The sequence below is a fragment of the Neolamprologus brichardi genome, chromosome 17 (assembly GCF_056152115.1).
Source record: "Neolamprologus brichardi isolate AB-2024 chromosome 17, ASM5615211v1, whole genome shotgun sequence".
NCBI lineage: Eukaryota > Metazoa > Chordata > Actinopteri > Cichliformes > Cichlidae > Neolamprologus > Neolamprologus brichardi.
Window position 1 is genome coordinate 4,015,723 of NC_142120.1, and position 17,833 is coordinate 4,033,555.

Below are 17,833 nucleotides of genomic sequence, written 5' to 3' on the forward strand. Positions count from 1 at the left end.
GACATATAATCTTTTTTTTGTGTGTGTTTTTATTTTTTGAGGGGTGTGGGTGCTTTTAATATACTTGTATACACATTTTAAATGTTAATCAACAAATTGGACATGCATATTCAAATATATACTGATTTGCAACAAACTTCAGCTGTGGTGTCTTTCTTTCTTGAGTAGTCTACACATTCGCAGTTTAGTACCAATGATTCCCTGACCAGGAAAATGATGCATTAACATTTTACATACACATGGATTCAAGGCAGTTTAAACTTCTGCTTAACCCTAGAACATTTTTTTTTTCTCCACCCAAGCAAATACATTTACATGATTTCTCTCTCCTGCAGCTGTTGGCATGTCGAGGAGACTGTGCCTTAACCAGGGAAGTCTCAAATGTCCCAGGAATGGGTGGATCGAAGACCAGCTATTCTAGTGTGAATAAGAATATTCTTTAATTCCTGCTTGTTTTTCTGTAATTTTAAGACCTATTGATCTGCTTGAAAATTGCAAAGAACAGTAATTGCAAGAATGTAGGCATTAAACCCAGAGATGGTAATCTAGGGTTTTGTTTTTGATTAGCCCTTTTTGGAGTTCAGACATTTAAGTTCAACTTGGTCAGTAACAGGAAAACTTTGAGCAGATAGTTGGGGTGCACATAGTGTTTAATTAGCTTTTCTGAGCAAACATGATGACCCCTTTCTCCTCCCATCCTATGAGAAATATGGTCAACACTGATATGTTCATACCTCAGTTTACTGGATTTAAATTTAAACTCTTTACACTGCCATGGCAAATCATGTTAGCTTTCTTCTACAGATGTATGCAATTAGAGTGAAGTTAATCAGAGTTGAATGAACAGCAGCTAACTGTATTTTCTCTTTAGCCCATGACGAGATCGAGGGCTGAGCAGGGTGGGACAGAGTTAAAAACACTCATCCAGAATTCTACATCAAATGACATTTACTACACTTCCTCTTTCAGTAGCCTAAAAATCATTCTTGGCCGAATAAAATTTTACTTTAGTAGACAAACACCGTTTGAGGATGAAGATGCTGATCAGCTGTTCTGGAGTGGGAAACTCCCATCAATTAACTTTTTTTTACTCTTTTTGGTCCAACAGTAGTAACTTAAAGAAAGTCAAAATAAATGAACAAAATGGAAAAATGCACAATTATTCCATTTAAGAAAAATGATGCACACTGTCTTGTCTTATTATGGAACTCTACACTCAGTTCTACTGACTTTGTTTTCAGACAAGCTATCTTCTAACAGCAAGTTTATGAGTGAGCTCAGACCAGCAAGTAACAGTTTACAGACATGCTACATAAAATACTTGCAATGGAGACTACAATACCCAAGTATACATTAACTGCAACCATAACTGAATTAGAACTTGATGTCTAATTCAGTGGAAAACATTTGCTAAAGGACAATAGCGTCCACCATTGCTCAGGCAGGTTGTATACATATTCAGTGTGGCAGAGCAGAATATTAGAAAAACACAATGGTACATGTACAGAGCCAATATCTGATTTAAAAACATGAGGATTTACGTGTAATCCTTCAATTTGCAGTTTGTCAAATCCAACTGAGCAATCCTTACCTTTAAATTTGACCTCTGTCCTGTCTTTTCTTATCTATAAGATAAGATAACTATATCTATAACTTTTATCTAGCAACACACTGTGCCAAAGACTGCACACAAACAGTCTGTGTGTTTGTTGAACTGATAGAAATGTTGCATTTGAAATTGTCTGACACTTAAAAAAAAAAAAAGTCACTCCCTTTATGCTCGCTACTCTTCATTATAGCCAGATAGATGTCGAAGTACTGCAACTGTTGTGGCAAAAACCAAACCAGAACAACGAACGCTCACCCACGTTTAACAACTGACTTTGGCACACGTCATCACTTATACATCCTCTGGTGATTAAAACAAACAGGACTGCCATTCATGTTGTACTGTTTAGGCTGAAATGGCTTTGATGTTTAGAGGTTCACAGTGAAGAAATATTAACTCGACCCAAATGCGTTAAAGCAAAAGTAACTGTGTTGAAAGTACAAAGTACAGATATTTGTTTAAAGATGTAGGGAGTAAGTGCAGTCTTATTAATCATCAACACATTGGCTGTAATCTAGATTTACCTGATCAAGTGGTAAATGGCCTGTATTTGTATAGCGCTTTACTTAGTCCATATGGACACCAAAGCAAATTAGACAACATTCAGTCATTCGCACACTGGTGATGGCAGCTACATTTTAGCCACAGCCGCCCTGGGGCGCACTGACAGAGGTGAGGCTGCCGGACACTGGCGCCACCGGGCCCTCTGACCACCACCAGTAGGCAACGGGTGAAGTGTCTTGCCCAAAGACACAACGACCAAGACTGTCGGAGCCGGGGCTCGAACCGGCAACCTTCCGATTACAAGACGAACTGCCAACTCTTGAGCCACGATCGCCCCAAATCAATCAAGCCAAATGTCACACTAACTGACAGACAACTGCTTCACATCTCCAGAGTACTGATTACCTACCTGATCTATTCACTGTACATGGTGTACATGGTTAACTCTGTCCTTTGAGCACTGGTATGTGACTGAGGCTAAAGCTGAATCAGTTAATAAATCTTCATGATTAAAATGTCACTTGTTACACGATGTTGTTGCAGGTTGCGGTATCGGAGTGTTGTGTGTTTCTATGGCTGACCTGGCATCACTTATGGGACTACTTGTTCAGGTAGTGAGAATCTGTTGATACAAGTCACAACATGAAAATACATCAATCTTAAATGTGGCCTACCAAACACTTGAACTTTTTAAACATGTGCATGTGTATATAAAGCATTTAAGGTTTCACTTTGGATGTTTTGATGAAGAATAATCATCGGTGAGGTCAGTGGAAGTCCTATGTTTGGTCTGTTTCTGTTTTACTTTTACTGGAGAAGCACAATGTTTAAACAAGTGCAATAAAGGCGCTTAGGAGGCTATAACAGTGTGTCTGCAATAACTGATTATCAAACCTTTAACACGATATCACAGAGAGCCCAGAACAAATACACGTGGTGTTCCAAATGCAAACACAGCGTAATCTGCAGAAACAACCCAAATCCCAGGACAAAGAGCATGTCCCTGTCTGACATCCACCAGCCACAGCACAAGAAAGAGGTCCGTTAAACATGCATCCAGTTTTATAAGTTTTATGTGTTTGGGTTCAAACTCAAAATTCTAAACTTTATTGTCTGTGGAGGTTCTCAGTCATCCAGGTCATCGTAGTCAAAGGAGCTTGCAAAGAAAAGCGCCTGGACTTCTTTCTCCAAGCATGACATCCCGGTGCATTTCAGACCTAGCAACACGCTCAGACAAAAACTGGTTCACCTGAAAGACAAAACGCCAAAACACAGACTTAACAATGTGGTGTATGCCGTACAGTGCAGCGAGGAATGCCCAGACCTCTACATTGGAGGGACCAAACAGCCACTTCACAAGCGCATGGCACAACACAGAAGAGCGACCTCCACAGGACAAGACTCAGCTGTCCATCTGCATCTTAAGGATAAAGGAAACTCTTTCGAGGATGCCAATGTTCACATTTTGGACAGAGAGGACAGATGGTTCGAAAGAGGAGTGAAAGAAGCCATCTATGTCCACTGTGAGCGACCATCTTTGAACAGAGGCGGTGGTTTACGACACCAACTCTCTGCCATCTATAATCCAGTTTTGAGATCCCTCCTCAGACGCCTTAACGCCCACTCACATCCTGGGCCATCTGACCTCAGGAATTCGCATGATAAGGTGGGGCCAGGTTTCACAATGAGCTCACCCGAAACTCTGGCTGTATGGGACCCACACCCAGTTCCACACCTTGGCTCAGGCGATTAGAGGACAATCAGGGGGTCCTTTTGTCCCTCTGTGGGGGGATACTCCCACTAGGTTTATATCTGGGACTCCCCACCATTTGACCTTAGAACTGAAGAAGCTTCTCGGATGAGAGGTGAAACGTCTTCAAGTAACTTAAAGAAGTCCAGACGCTTTTCTTTGCAAGCTCCTTTGACTCTAAACTTTATTCATTAACTTTGAGTGTCAAGTTCACCTGAAAGGACCCGTGCACGCACCGCCTGGAGTAATTTATCTTACAGTTCAATAAAGTACCTGGAGGTGATGACACCGCCTTCCCAGTGATCTACAAAGCACTGCCTGATAAACGCTTTAGCTTCATTTCAGTTTTGCTCCGACTGATAAAATGTCCGGGGATGCTCACTTGCTCGTGGCAGCAGACTATGTGGTGTTTGCTGTCGTTCTGCTCCTGTCTGCTGCTGTTGGTTTTTATTACGCCTGGAGAAGCAGGAGACAAGGAACCTCCAGGGACTTTTTAACTGGGGGCCGAAAACTCAATGCCCTGGCTGTCTCCATGTCCCTCACTGCCAGCAACATGTCATCCGTCACTGTGCTCTCCAACCCAGCCGAGGTAACGTGTCGGGACTGTCCTGGATCTGCACTCAGCTTCCTCAGCGCACAAACATTTATTCAGAGCTTAAATTAGAATTTTACAAAATGCGTAAAACTGTGATTTCTGTGCATTAGAAGACGGCTGGAGTCAGCTAACCGAGCATTACTTTGAGTACACCGCTTTCAATTTCAAACAAATCAAATAACATATTTAAAGTCACCAGAGTTCAGCACTGTTCATATGTTGCTCCAAAGCTCGTTCAGTATCAGCAGCATCAGCGTTTCAAGTGATCTCCGGCAAAGGTTCACCAGCCTGACTCTGGCACCCGGTGAAGAAACACCGTCGCCTGTGTTGTTCTTTATATGATACTGTTTTGCTATTTTTTGTTTCCATAAATGCTTTTCAACCTGTCCGTAGGTGTATCGCTACGGAGCCATATTTGGCTATTTAAGTATTTCCTATGTAATAGCAGTGGTGTACACATCCGAGATCTTTCTCCCAGTTTTCTACAGACTGGCCATCAACAGCACATATGAGGTAACTGTGGTTTTGTTTTCAGCATTGTTACTAGCTTTGACTCTGATTTGGAGGGAGTGAGGGGAACTAGAAGTTTCATGTATCACTATCAATATGCGTCTTTTCTCTGTCTGGTCTCTGCCAAGTATCTGGAGCTGCGTTTCAGCAGAGCCACCCGTCTCCTGGGAATGGCAGTCTTCCTTTTTAATGTAGTAAGAAGCCAGTGGTTCAATCTTTGTAGTGCTTTGACTTCTGCACATAAAACTACGTTGGTATCAGCAGAGACATGTTGTTGTGACTTTCTAACTCTTTGCCACAGTTGCTTCTCACTGGACTTGTAATTTATGCTCCAGCTCTGGCTTTGAACCAAGGTATGTCAGCTCCAGTTCACAGCAGTCAAGTTCGTAAAAGGATCTTGAACAAGAGTGTTTTCCTGTTAATGAATTTCCCTTCTTTTTGCAGTGACTGGTATGAACCTGTGGGGTGGGATTATTTCGACAGCCACTGTTTGTACTTTGTATTGTGCACTGGTTAGTAAAACATTTATTACATAATGTCAGGGCTCGCAAAATCGCTAGCCCGGGCTAGCAATTTTTCCAGTCGAGCTACCAAAATCTCTCTCTGTCGGCCTATCGTAGAAAGGAAAAATATATGTCAATGCTTTTGCATTCTTTCGGAAATGTAGCTGGGTAATTATGTCATTGGCATCGGTGAGCCACTGTCAATATGTGACATATTGAATTTGCGCTTGTTTTTTGCTTTCACTTTGCAATTGCTCGAACTGTGTATAGAGAGCAGCAGCACTGATTGGTGAGTGACGATAATTTGCGCACCCATTCCTCTGACATCGTCTTATCAATCGTTAGCTTACTATGCAAACATGACAAGTGAAATCTCCCGCAGCAAGCTTAAACATGTGAGAGGTTGATCACGCAGAGAATCGCTGAGCGTTATGTGAGTGCGTGTGTAAAAGCAGCAGGATATATATTTTAGTTCTGCTGAGCCAAATAAGACAGGTCAGGGTGAAGAAGTGACAGCCAAAGAAAAGCTTACCACAAAACGGAAAAGTTATGACAAATCAGACTATAAGGCAAAAAGAAAGTGCAGCTTTATGGTTTCATGGACAAAAGAATTTCTGTGGCTGCAATATGACGAGCTAAATAATAACCAGGGCTGCACATAAGTGGTCCGCAGGCGCGCATTCGCTGTCCAAATAAAAAACGCGCACAAGATAAGAAGTTGCAACGCGTGTTTGCGTACATAGGATTTTCTGGAGGAGGACAGACATTTGTTTAGAACTCTTAAAGATGTCAAAGAAGCTCCTTTAATCAATTACTTTGGTGTTCCTCCACCTCCAAAGAAATGTCAGAAGGAGTCCGAACCACAAAAGAAGCGCGTATTCTCGGAAAAGTGGTTGCAGGTATGGGGCGCCGTTTGTAAAGTGAAACATGCTGAAATTAACAGCAACATTTTTCCACATTTAACTCAAAACAAGTCCTTTTTTTACAACATTTAGTAAAATATTTGTAACTTTTCATATTTAAAACAGAATTTTAAATGTTAAATATTCAATCTAAATGTTAAATGTTAAATCTAAATATTATATTTAAATCTAAATGTTAAATGTTAAATCTAAATATTATATTTAAATCTAAATCTAAATGTTAAATCTAAATGTTAAATGTTAAATCTATATATTATATTTAAATCTAAATGCTAAATGTTAAATCTAAATGTTTAGGCTAACATGCAAATTTATTGCACGGATCAGCGGAAATACCAAAATAAAAGCTGCCGGTTAGTGATGGTAAATTTGATTCTTTTTACTGAATCGAGTTTTAATGAGTCACTCACCAAAGTGAATCGGCTTTTTTGAGCCATTTGATTTACTGAGTCAGTCAACCAGAGAGTGCAAAAAATGTACATTTTTACTCAAACTTAATTTGTTTCTCTTTTCATGTAAATCCTACTGCTAAGATGAATGATTCTAAAAGAAAACAACTATTTTATAGAGCAAAAAAGAGCAAAAACTTTTCTAAAATTAAGCAATTTCCTATCAAAATTGAACCAAAACCAAGAAGAAGAAGCTGTGAGCCAGGAGGGAGGGGGTGAGTGAGTGGCTGTATCCCAATTCAGGCTCTGCAGCCTTTTTTTTTTTTTTTTTTTTTTTTTTTTTTTAAGTTTTTTTTTAAGGGTTTTTTTTTTTTTTTTTACATGAACTTTATTTAGAACAATAACAATGACAATCTCAAAGAGACAAGCGACATATTGAATCATTCAGAACAGAATCACACCTCCTTTTTCTTTTCTCCCAATCAGAGGAATACACATCACTGCCACAGTGCAGTTGGTACACCACAAAGGCTCTGCAGCCTTAAAGTATGCAGCCTCAACGATCCTCAAGGGCCGTGTACTTAAAGACCGCTAAGGCCGGAAGTGCGAGGCTTGTGAAATGGGACGGTCTAGCCTCCGTCGCGCTGCCCAGGTTGCCTAGCAACCATGATACTAACAGCTGGAAACGTTTCATACAGCTTTGTTTGACAGAAATGAAGGAGAAAATCTTTTGTTCATTTGTTTGTTTGTTTCTACATGAGCTTTAATCATTCTCTGTAAGATTAAGGTCAGCTATTGAACGGCATATATTTTAAAGTAAAGGCTTTAAAACCAAGTTAGTACAAACGTCACTAATGTCTCATAACTTTGCCGACATGTGGCCAACAGTAATGTTTTAATGTTCTTCGTTATTAAACATTTGCACATAAATAAGTGACATAATATTCAGTACTTACTTAAAGTTTACTCTTCGGGCGCCCCTCATCCGCCGTTTTTTTTTCGGCAAAATTATCCACACCCACTGCCGCGCTATGCATTCTGGGATATGTTGGGCCACGAAGTCTACACCGCCACGTCCTTAAAATTCAGGGAAACGAAGAACGCATTTGAGGGCCGCATTTCGAGCAGCCTTCGAATTGAGACAGCCTTCGTCGAGTTGCGGTGACGTAATCGGCCTTAAAATGCGGCCTTTAAGGCTGCAGACCCTGAATTGGGATACAGCCAGTGAGTGAGTGATTGTTCGCTCTATGATTCAGCACAGGAGGGAGGGGGTGAGCGAGTCCTGAGTGATTCACTTACGATTCAGCACAGGAGGGAGGGGGTGAGCGAGTCCTGAGTGATTCACTTACGATTCAGCACAGGAGGGAGGGGGTGAGCGAGTCCTGAGTGATTCACTTACGATTCAGCACAGGAAGGAGGGGGTGAGCGAGTCCTGAGTGATTCACTTACGATTCAGCACAGGAGGGAGGGGGTTAGTGAGTGAGTGATTCGTTCGCTCTATGATTCAGCACAAGAGGGAGGGGGTGAGTAGCTCAAATGTGCTGTTAGCATGTTAGCAGAGCAATGCTACTGTGAACCGAGGAGCTATTTTCTTGATGTGAGCTTCTACTCAGGGTTTTTTCTTCCAGTTCAGAGCAGACATATTTTTTGTTACGATACTGGATGTTTTGTTTTTCTCCACAATTTTAATTATAAGCTAGATACATTGCTGCTAACAGCAACAGGGATGAGTCAGTGAGTCAGTTGGGCTTGTGAATCATGATTCATGAGTCAGTAAAGTGATTCTCGAGTATTGAACGATTCGTTCATGATTCGCGCATCACTAGTGCCGGTAGTGGTCAGACACGTTCTCACTCCCTAACCGTAATAATTTTCGCTAGGTGACAAATTATCAAGATTTTATGCTTTCGGGTATCCAACACGTTCCTAAATGTTCATTCAAATGTTCGTTCATTTTCTAAAAATCGCTTTGGAAAACACTATTTTACGTCATTTAACTGCTAGTTAAGGTTAAGAATAAGGTTATGGTTAGGGATAAGGTTAGGTTTAGGGCTGGAACACATGGCGTCCGGCGATTTAGCTGAAAACATCGGAAGATCTGTTTTGTCGGCCATCCAAAGGTTCAGCAGTAGTGCACTCTTAGCAGCTGCAGTCTCCACTTCACAATCGCTGCAGCACATGTCCAGCAAAATTGCTGGACATGCTCGTAGGCAAGAAGTGAAGCAGCACATGGCGGGGAGAAGTGAGGGGGAGAGCAGACACAATTTTGCACCAAGGTTTTCGGGAAGCTTTTATTTTGGTATTTCCGTTGATCCGTACAATAAATTTGCATGTTAGCCTAAATATTTCGTTTTCTGTAACATTTAGATTTAAATATAACATTTAGATTTAACATTTAACATTTAGATTTAACATTTAGATTTAAATATAATATTTAGATTTAATATTTAACATTTAGATTTAATATTTAACATTTGATGAAAAGTTACAAATATTTTACTAAATGTTGTAAAAAAATTACTCGAAAAAACATGTTTTTGGAAGGTTTTGAGCTAAATGTGGAAAAATGTTGCCGTTAATTTCAGCATGTTTCACTTTACAAACGGCGCCCCATATGCAGGAGGTGAGCTGGCTTAAAACAAATGATGAACGCACAGAGATGTGTTGCAGAATGTGCCGTGAAAATCCCACTCTAGCGGACAAAAACAGCCTTTTATATGGACGCAAACGCGCGCTGCAACTTCTTATCTGGTGCGCATTTTTTATTTTGACAGCGAATGTGCACATGCGGACCACTTATGTGCACCCGTGTAAATAACATAATGTTCTGCCGGGTGTGTTGTTGGTTTTCCCTCGATTTCTGAGTCGACAAGCGCCTTTGTTACTGGGACCAGTAATTTTAAGAAAGTCCCATTAGAACCCATGAGAAATGCAAGAAATGCATTATTGCTCAGTCTGCAATATCTTTCCCAGAACAAACACCAATTGCAAATAACATACTAAAAATAAACCTGAAAATCAGTTTAAAACAGCGTACTATGTTGCAAAGAGTGAACTACTACTGGCAAAATTTAGCAGTCTTTGCAAACTTCAAAAAGCAAATGGCCTAGATCTTGGTTCCACTTGCCTCTTACCCGTGACTTCAGCGGAAATTTCAAATTCAGGATCTGACACAGACTGATTCATGTTCTACACAGGTCTTACAAGTTCATAGAAATTTCTGTTCAATTAGAACCAAGTATTTGAGTTGATGATTGTCATTTTTATACAATGTTGTAATTTGTTTTTCAACAATTTTTTTGATTAATGTTTTGTTTCCTTTACAATATTATACTTTAATGTATAATATTGTAACGGAACAAAACAGGAAACAAAACATCAATCAAAAAATTGCTCTCTTTTTTATTCGGGCTACTTAAATTTATTTTGGGCTACCAAAAACTGAAGAGTCCCTGCCCGAAGGGCTACCAGGGATTTTGAAATTTTGCGAGCCCTGACATACGACACACACACTGCAGTGCATCACATTGTCAGTCGAATCTCGTCGAGCATCACTAAGGAACCTTAAGAGACCCCCACTTTCACATTCAGCAGAGATTAAATGAGAATTTTAACATTTTCCTAAAATTCATGAGGTCCCCTTCCCATTTACCATTTAAAACAAAATATCTCTCATTTAACATCACCTCTGATTTCTTGATGTTTTCATTTGGATGATTTAATTCAAAACATTTGTTTTGTTTCATGAAAAATATGTGCCCATTTTTAAAATTTGATGTTTTCACTTGCAATCACTAAGGGTCAAAAGTTGAAACCGTGATTGCATAATGTGTTGCGTCACCTGTTTTTTTTTCTAAAAGTCTGCAAACATTTGAAAGCTTAGAAACCAGTTGCTGTAGTTTACAGAGCACAATGTTTTCTCATTCATGGGTAATCTAGGACTTCAGCTTTTCAACAGTCTCCACAAAAAATGTGACTCTTCAGACAGGACAAATTTCCACTTTGCTCCACTGCAGATTAAACAGAGGTATACAGCTGTCTGTGGATGCATTAGTTGTTATTAATCTCTGGCACTTTTGCATAGCTTGTCCTTTGTCCTGTCCCCCCCCCCCCTCGAAAATATTCTACTACAGAATACGGTCACATATTTCCACGTTATGCATTCTGTTCATAAATACAGCTTCCTAACCTTTTTGACAGAGATTTTTCCTGTTTTGTGGCGTTTGTTACAGGGTGGCCTGAAAGCTGTGGTGTGGACAGATGTTGTTCAGGTAGGGTTCTGGATCAAATAAAATGAAAAAGATACACAAATGCCCTCCAAATAGTTGTGGTAGATGGCTGCCCCTCCCACCACAATCACATTTGAGTCATGTCTTTATTCTTTGCAGTATTCATGTAAATTAGCAAGAATTTGATAACTGGGACCAAAATCTGTCAACATAGTTACAGAATACAGATCTGCCAACCAAACAAATCTCTGATTTTTCTTCTAGATTGGAATAATGTTTGCAGGCTACATGTCTGTTATAATCAAATGTGTGATCTTAAAAGGAGGAATCTCCACTATCTTGTCAGATGCCCAAGAAGGAGGGAGAATTAACTTTGTGGAGTGAGTATATGTGTGTGTGTGTGTGTGTGTGTGTGTGTGTGTGTGTGTGTGTGTTATACTTAAATCATCCTTTCATTGTGTAATCCCAGCTTTGACATAAACCCTCTGAGAAGACACACTTTTTGGACACTAGTCATCGGAGGGGGATTTGGTTGGAGCGCAGCTTATGGGACCTACCAACCTCAAGTTCAGAGATACAACTCCTGCAAGAGCATTAAACATGCCAGATTGTGAGTGATTCAAAGGAATGTATTCCTTCCTTCCTGTTTAGCTTGCAAAACTAATAATTAAAATAATAATAATAATAAAAAACCCCAAAAAAGCAACGATATATGACACGTCTATTTCCACATCTATGTAAATTCTGATTCAGCCAAAGGCACTACATTGGTGGGGTTTGCTGGCAAATGACACGTTCTTATCATAAACTCGGAAAAGATAGCTATGATAAATGATGACATCATCAGCATACAGTGATAGGAAATATAATCTCGTTTGCTATGCTGCACTGATTTTTGTATGCATACTTCACTTTTTCGTGTTGTGTTTTTTCAGAGCTCTGTTCATCAACCTGTTAGGCCTAGCTTGCACCCTGACATCGTCAGTGATTTCAGGGCTGTGTCTTTATTCGTTCTATAAGAACTGTGACCCATGGAAAGCTGGACAAGTTTCTTCACCTGATCAGGTACATACACATAAACAAAGAAAACAAAGGATGTACCAACAGTGCCACTGTTTTTATTCAAGTGTTTTTGTGATCTTTCAATAATGTTTTTTTTCTTTACAGCTGTTGCCTTATTTGGTGATGGATATCTTGGCAGATCACCAAGGTCTTCCAGGACTATTTTTTGCTGCAGTATATAGTGCCTCTCTGAGGTTCATACAACATAATTTGTTATATTTTTATTCATCTGATGAATGATGCCTGTAACATTTAAAGTTGTGCCACATTTAAAGTCTCAGTAATGTCCATTACTCCAAAGTAAACATGGTTCATTTGTTCATGTTCAGCACAGTTTCTACTGCAATCAACGCAATGGCTGCAGTGACCATGGAGGACCTGATCAAACCACGCATTGAACTGTCTGAGAAAAAGCTTCTCTTAATCTCCAAGGGGCTGAGTAAATAATAAGTTATCTGTTGTTTGTTTATAATATACAGTGGGGCAAAAGAGTATTTAGTCAGCCACCAATTGTGCAAGAGAGGCCTGTAATTTTCATCATAGGTATATCTCAACTATGAGAGACAAAATGAGAAAACCTTGTGAAGATTTACAGAAAACGTTTGACCCCTGTCATTGCCAACAAAGGGTATATAACAAAGTATTGAGATGAACTTTTGTTGTTGACCAAATACTTATTTTCCACCATAATTTGCAAATAAATTCTTTAAAAATCTATGATGAAAATTACAGTCCTCTCATGTTTTTAAGTGGGAGAACTTGCAAAATTGGTGGCTGACTAAATGCTTTTTTTTGCCCCAGTGTAAGCTGCATGTTATATTAGATTAAACTAATCTCTGTTTTGTGGATGTGGCTGGTAGTTGATAAAAATGTCATTTTGTGATGTGATGTTTTTGCAGGTGTGTTTTTTGGAATTGTATGCGTTGCCATGGCTGGACTGGCATCACTCATGGGACATATGATGCAGGTAGAGGGATCTGTTAATGCAGAGCTGTCAATGTTTTCAGGCAAACAAATCCAGGAACGTTGTTGTTGTTTATTTAAAAGCATGTTAGTTACATAAATAAGTACATTTTTCACCTCAGTAAATACGACCATTTTTAAAGTGTTTTTTGAGCTGCAGGTCTCTTCAAACAGGCAGTGTCCATCATTGGTGGGGTCACTGGGGGTCCTTTACTCGGTCTGTTCAGTTTGGGTGTCCTCTGTCCATTTGTCAACTCCAAAGTAAGTCCATTCTCATTTTGGTATTTTCATTTGAAAATTTCTACCTCCAGGGATCTCAAAATCTGGCCAAAATCAGCCCTTGAATCGACATTTGTATCATTGTTTCAACTGTATTGCATCAACCTGTCATCGTATAACATAGTGCAGGGAGCATTTTTTCTTATACGGTATTTACTAGGGGTGCAACGATACACAAAATTCACGGTTCGGTTCGGTTCGATACTTTGGTGTCACGGTTCGATATTTTTTCGATACAAAAAAAATGTTCATGCCTTTTTATTAATTTGTCATTTATTAAATTTTCACGGCACATTCTGCACCACCTCTCTGTGCGTTCATCATTTGTTTGAAGCCAGCTCACCTCCTGCAACCACTTTTCCGAGAATACGCGCTTCTTTTGTGGTTCGGACTCCTTCTGACATTTCTTTGGAGGTGGAGGAACATCACAGTAATTGCTTAAAGGAGCTTCTTCGACATCTTTATGAGTTCTAAACAAATGTCTGTCCTCCTCCTGAAAATCTTATGTATGCAAACACGCGTTGCAACTTTTTATCTTGTGCGCGTTTTTTATTTTGACAGCAAATGCGCACCTGCGGACCACTTATGTGCAGCCCTGGTTATTTAGCTCGTCATATTGCAGCCACAGAAATTCTTTTGTCCATGAAACCATAAAGCTGCACTTTCTTTTTGCCTTATAGTCTGATTTGTCATAACTTTTCCATTTTGTGGTAAGCTTTTCTTTGGCTGTCACTTCTTCACCCTGACCTGTCTTATTTGGCTCAGCAGAACTAAAATATATATCCTGCTGCTTTTACACATGCATTCACATAACGCTCAGCGATTCTCTGCGCGATCAACCTCTCATATGTTTAAGCTTGCTGCGGGAGATTTCACTTGTCATGTTTGCATAGTAAGCTAACGATTGATAAGACGATGTCAGAGGAATTGGTGCGCAAATTATCATCACTCACCAATCAGTACTGTCGCTCTCTATACACAGTTCACGCGATTGCAAAGTGAAAGCAAAAAACAAGCGCAAATTCAAACGCGATTTCAATATGTCACATATTGACAGTGGCTCACCGATGCCAATGACATAATTACCCAGCTACATTTCCGAAAGAATGCAAAAGCATTGACATATATTTTTCCTTCCTACGATAGGCCGACGAGCAGAGCAGGGCAGCCCGTCTGGAAAAATCGCTAGCGATTTTGCGAGCCCTGTATCTGATTGAGGAATCACTCATCTTTGGAAAAGAGAGTTTATTACAGAGAAATGTCTCTTTCCAAAATAAAAGCTATACTATACGCTTCTTCTGGGCTATATTCTCAGCAGCATATTAAACATATCAGGTCCCCATAAGGAGAATCATGTGCTAACGGCTGTCTAAATGACTCGGGTAAAGTTTGTATGCGTGCTTGTTGTTTTTGTCTGCTTCCACTTGTCTTTGCACTAGGATGCTATCGGGTAAATGTGCAGTCATATTCGTTGTGTTCCCACTAGTGCTATCAGCCTTAATCTGAAATGAGGTTAACGCCACAACACGGCAAATCTCCGTTAACGAGCTACCGCGGATTGCCCCGTGTGTGGGGCTGGACAGCGTCAACACATTAACGAGCTAACTGCGCTAACACACTAGTTCCCACCAATTGAGCATTGCTGGCACATCCAACATACTGTTTTACTTTAGTCCATGACTCACTTACCTTCAGGGTCATACGTCACATGAAGACCAAAATAGTTCCAGACGCCAGATCTGAATGAGGGTGGGGGAGGTTCAATTTGCCATGTTGCAACGAGCTTAACTTCTGTCTAGCTAGCTTGCCCTGCGCTCAGTGAATCTGTGTTCGACTACTCCGCCTAGGCTGCACTGTCGAGCGCAGATCCACTGAGCGCTCAACACAGACAGCACCGTCAGAAGGAAAGTTGATAAAATAAATTAAAAATGTTGTATTGTTCGATACATATGCATACCGAACCGAAACCACTGTATCGAACGGTTCAATATCGATACGAGTATCGTTGCACCCGTAGTATTTACAGTATAAAAAGTCACCCTTATTAATGTTCAATGTTTAAAAAATGTTAACGGCATGAAAAAAAATAACAATTACCAAATAACTTTAAAAACCAACTATAATCTTTATATTTTTTGATTTATTTTTGTTTGTTTGTTTGTTTTTACTGCATAGCTGTAAAACCCCATCAACTGACCCTGTTCAGTGGAACCAACTCGCAGGATTTTATAATTTGTTGAGATTGAGTTTATTGAGCTTATTGTTAGGATTGGATCAGGTGCTGAGCCGTCTCTTGGTTGCACGGCGTTGATGGGGGCTTGCTGGTTGAGCATTTCTTCTTCACTCACCTTTTTCCACTCTTTGTGGTTACACACCACTTTGTAACAAATCATTAGTTATTATTCATCATCTAGTTATAATCCATCTCTCTGGATTGTAGGGTCTTTACCTTACAATATAAAGTGCCTCCAACCAAGTTTTGTTGTGATTTGGAACTGTATAAATGAACTCAGAAATCATCCGTTTTCGCTTACATAGTTCTGCTGTCAAACTGAAAATAATATTGAAAATTGAGCCTGAGCGTTGAGTGGCACTCAACTCTGACAAACATTTTTGACTATTGGTCTATGTAATATATATTTCATGAAGCTCCTTATATTTGTCCACAGGGAGGCCTATGGGGCCTCGTGGCAGGTTTGGCTGCAGCTGTGTCTGTGAGCATTGGAGAATTGATATCCCCTTCTCCTCCTGAGATGACCCGACCTCTCTCGCTGAGCACTGAGGGTTGTAACTTTACTTCTGGTGGCAGTCTCAACTGGACTACCCCACTGCCAACAGAACCAAGTCTTTTTACCACAACCCCAGGACAGAATACTGATGACATGTAAGTGTTGTTCAGTCTGTGTTAGATCAATTAATATAATATTGCCTGGTGAGATGGGATGACTGAGCTTTCCTATGATATAAATAAAGGGCATATGAGAAAAAACTAATTTCTATCACCACCAGACATGCGGTTCAGTGGCACTCTCCATCCTACCTTTATTTCGTTGTCATTGGAGGTTTAACATCTGTTATTGTTGGAATAATCATCAGTCTCTTGACAGGTAAGAAAAAAAGAAAAGATTTTGCCATTGGAACTGTGATATCATTTTCTTATTGTTTCTTCCACTTATCATTTCAGGGGGATTGAGGCAGACGGTGGACCCGAGGCTCATGCTAATGAAAGAAGACACTCTTTCTTATCAGCTGTTCAAACGTGTCAAAGATGGGGTACGTGCTGAAGAGCAAAGGTATCAAAAGCAACAGACTGATGATGGGTGCTCATTTCTGTCTTGTACTTTTCCTTCCTTAGGTCATGGGAGGAACAGACAATGTTGGTCAGCCAAACAAGGAGGATGGAATCAATAAACCTGCACTACGGAAATTTGACAACAATACCCGTGTCTCATCTTTTTAACGACCGATACAGCTGAAGAATTTCATGACAGAGCTGCTGCAAAGCTCAAATCCAGGATTGTACTCATCTGACTTCATAAGAAATGACACCAAAGGAACTGAGTTGCCAGCGAGACAATAATGTTTTTATTTTTCCAGTGATTCCGTAAAAAGTTGCCCTCCTCTGACCAGGAGTCATAAAGCTTTTTTAGCTTTGGTTTATTAACCCAAATGCCAAGAAACTCTGAAAGCTACAGTAATGGTGAAAAGAAATGACACCCTCTTTAATGGTATGGTTTTACATATTAGAGCAGCAAAAAATAATCTAGTGCTTAATGAATCTTAAAATTAATAAAATGCAACATCAGATGAACAACATCTGATGCACATACTGCATCATTTTATATCTGACAAAAACTAATCCACAATGCAGATTCAATGTGCGAAAAATTAAATACACCCATACTAAATCCGTAGGAATTAGCAGGGTGTGTAGCAACTGTGTGCTCCTAATTAAAAGCATTTGATTAACTGATTATCAGCAAGTGTGACCACCCCTATACAAGAAGAAGCTTACAGGTCTGGAGCAGTGAGGTATTATGGGCTCAAAATGTGGTCATAAATATTTTGTATTTGTAAATCAGGATTTGTTTGTGTAAAAAGAATTTGTGTGTGTGCGTAAAAAAGATTTGTGTGTGGACAAACCCCCCCCTGCAAGTTACAAGTACGAATTTTGACCCTATTTTTCTTCCTTTCATCTGATTGGTCAATGTCATGTCAATCACAAATGTAACAATCCAATCAGAGAAAATTGGCTGCTTGGCTCTGTGGGTTTTTGCAGCAGCTCTACCTGTACTAGATGCACCTGCTCTTTGTCGTTTCTATCTCTGACTTTATGTCCTCTACAAGAGTTTCTGTATTTTTGCTAGTTCTTCAAATGTTCAATAAAAACATGTATGCTAATCAAGGGCGTAGATTTGGTTTTGGCATTGGTGGGGACAGATGATTCAACCACCGAACCCTTCCCTGTTTCTTTTTTTTCCCTTTTTTGTCTTTGCTTCTTGATAAAAAAATAAAAA

The 17,833-nt window shown here is 39.8% G+C and overlaps 1 protein-coding gene across 1 annotated transcript; it reads left to right on the plus strand.

Annotated features, from left to right (window-relative positions):
- Positions 1-2,077: 2,077 nt before the first annotated feature.
- LOC148097854 (sodium-coupled monocarboxylate transporter 1-like) lies at positions 2,078-17,619 on the plus strand. Its single transcript, XM_087830598.1, has 18 exons — positions 2,078-2,576; positions 2,657-4,452; positions 4,852-4,971; positions 5,097-5,162; positions 5,270-5,321; positions 5,413-5,480; positions 11,016-11,054; positions 11,277-11,392; positions 11,482-11,622; positions 11,948-12,077; positions 12,180-12,268; positions 12,404-12,513; positions 12,974-13,041; positions 13,212-13,298; positions 15,986-16,200; positions 16,326-16,423; positions 16,501-16,589; positions 16,672-17,619. The coding sequence occupies exons 2-18, from the start codon at positions 4,228-4,230 to the stop codon at positions 16,774-16,776; spliced, it is 1,818 nt and encodes a 605-aa protein (XP_087686724.1). The 5' UTR covers positions 2,078-2,576; positions 2,657-4,227; the 3' UTR covers positions 16,777-17,619.
- The last annotated feature ends 214 nt before the right edge of the window (positions 17,620-17,833 follow it).

Bases quoted from the DNA above. Each gene is read 5' to 3' on its own strand.
- LOC148097854 (XM_087830598.1), top strand. From the start codon at position 4,228: ATGTCCGGGGATGCTCACTTGCTCGTGGCAGCAGACTATGTGGTGTTT. The intron at 12,514-12,973 runs GTAAATAATAAG...ATGTTTTTGCAG, and splicing joins CTTAATCTCCAAGGGGCTGA to GTGTGTTTTTTGGAATTGTA. The intron at 16,201-16,325 runs GTAAGTGTTGTT...TATCACCACCAG, and splicing joins GGACAGAATACTGATGACAT to ACATGCGGTTCAGTGGCACT.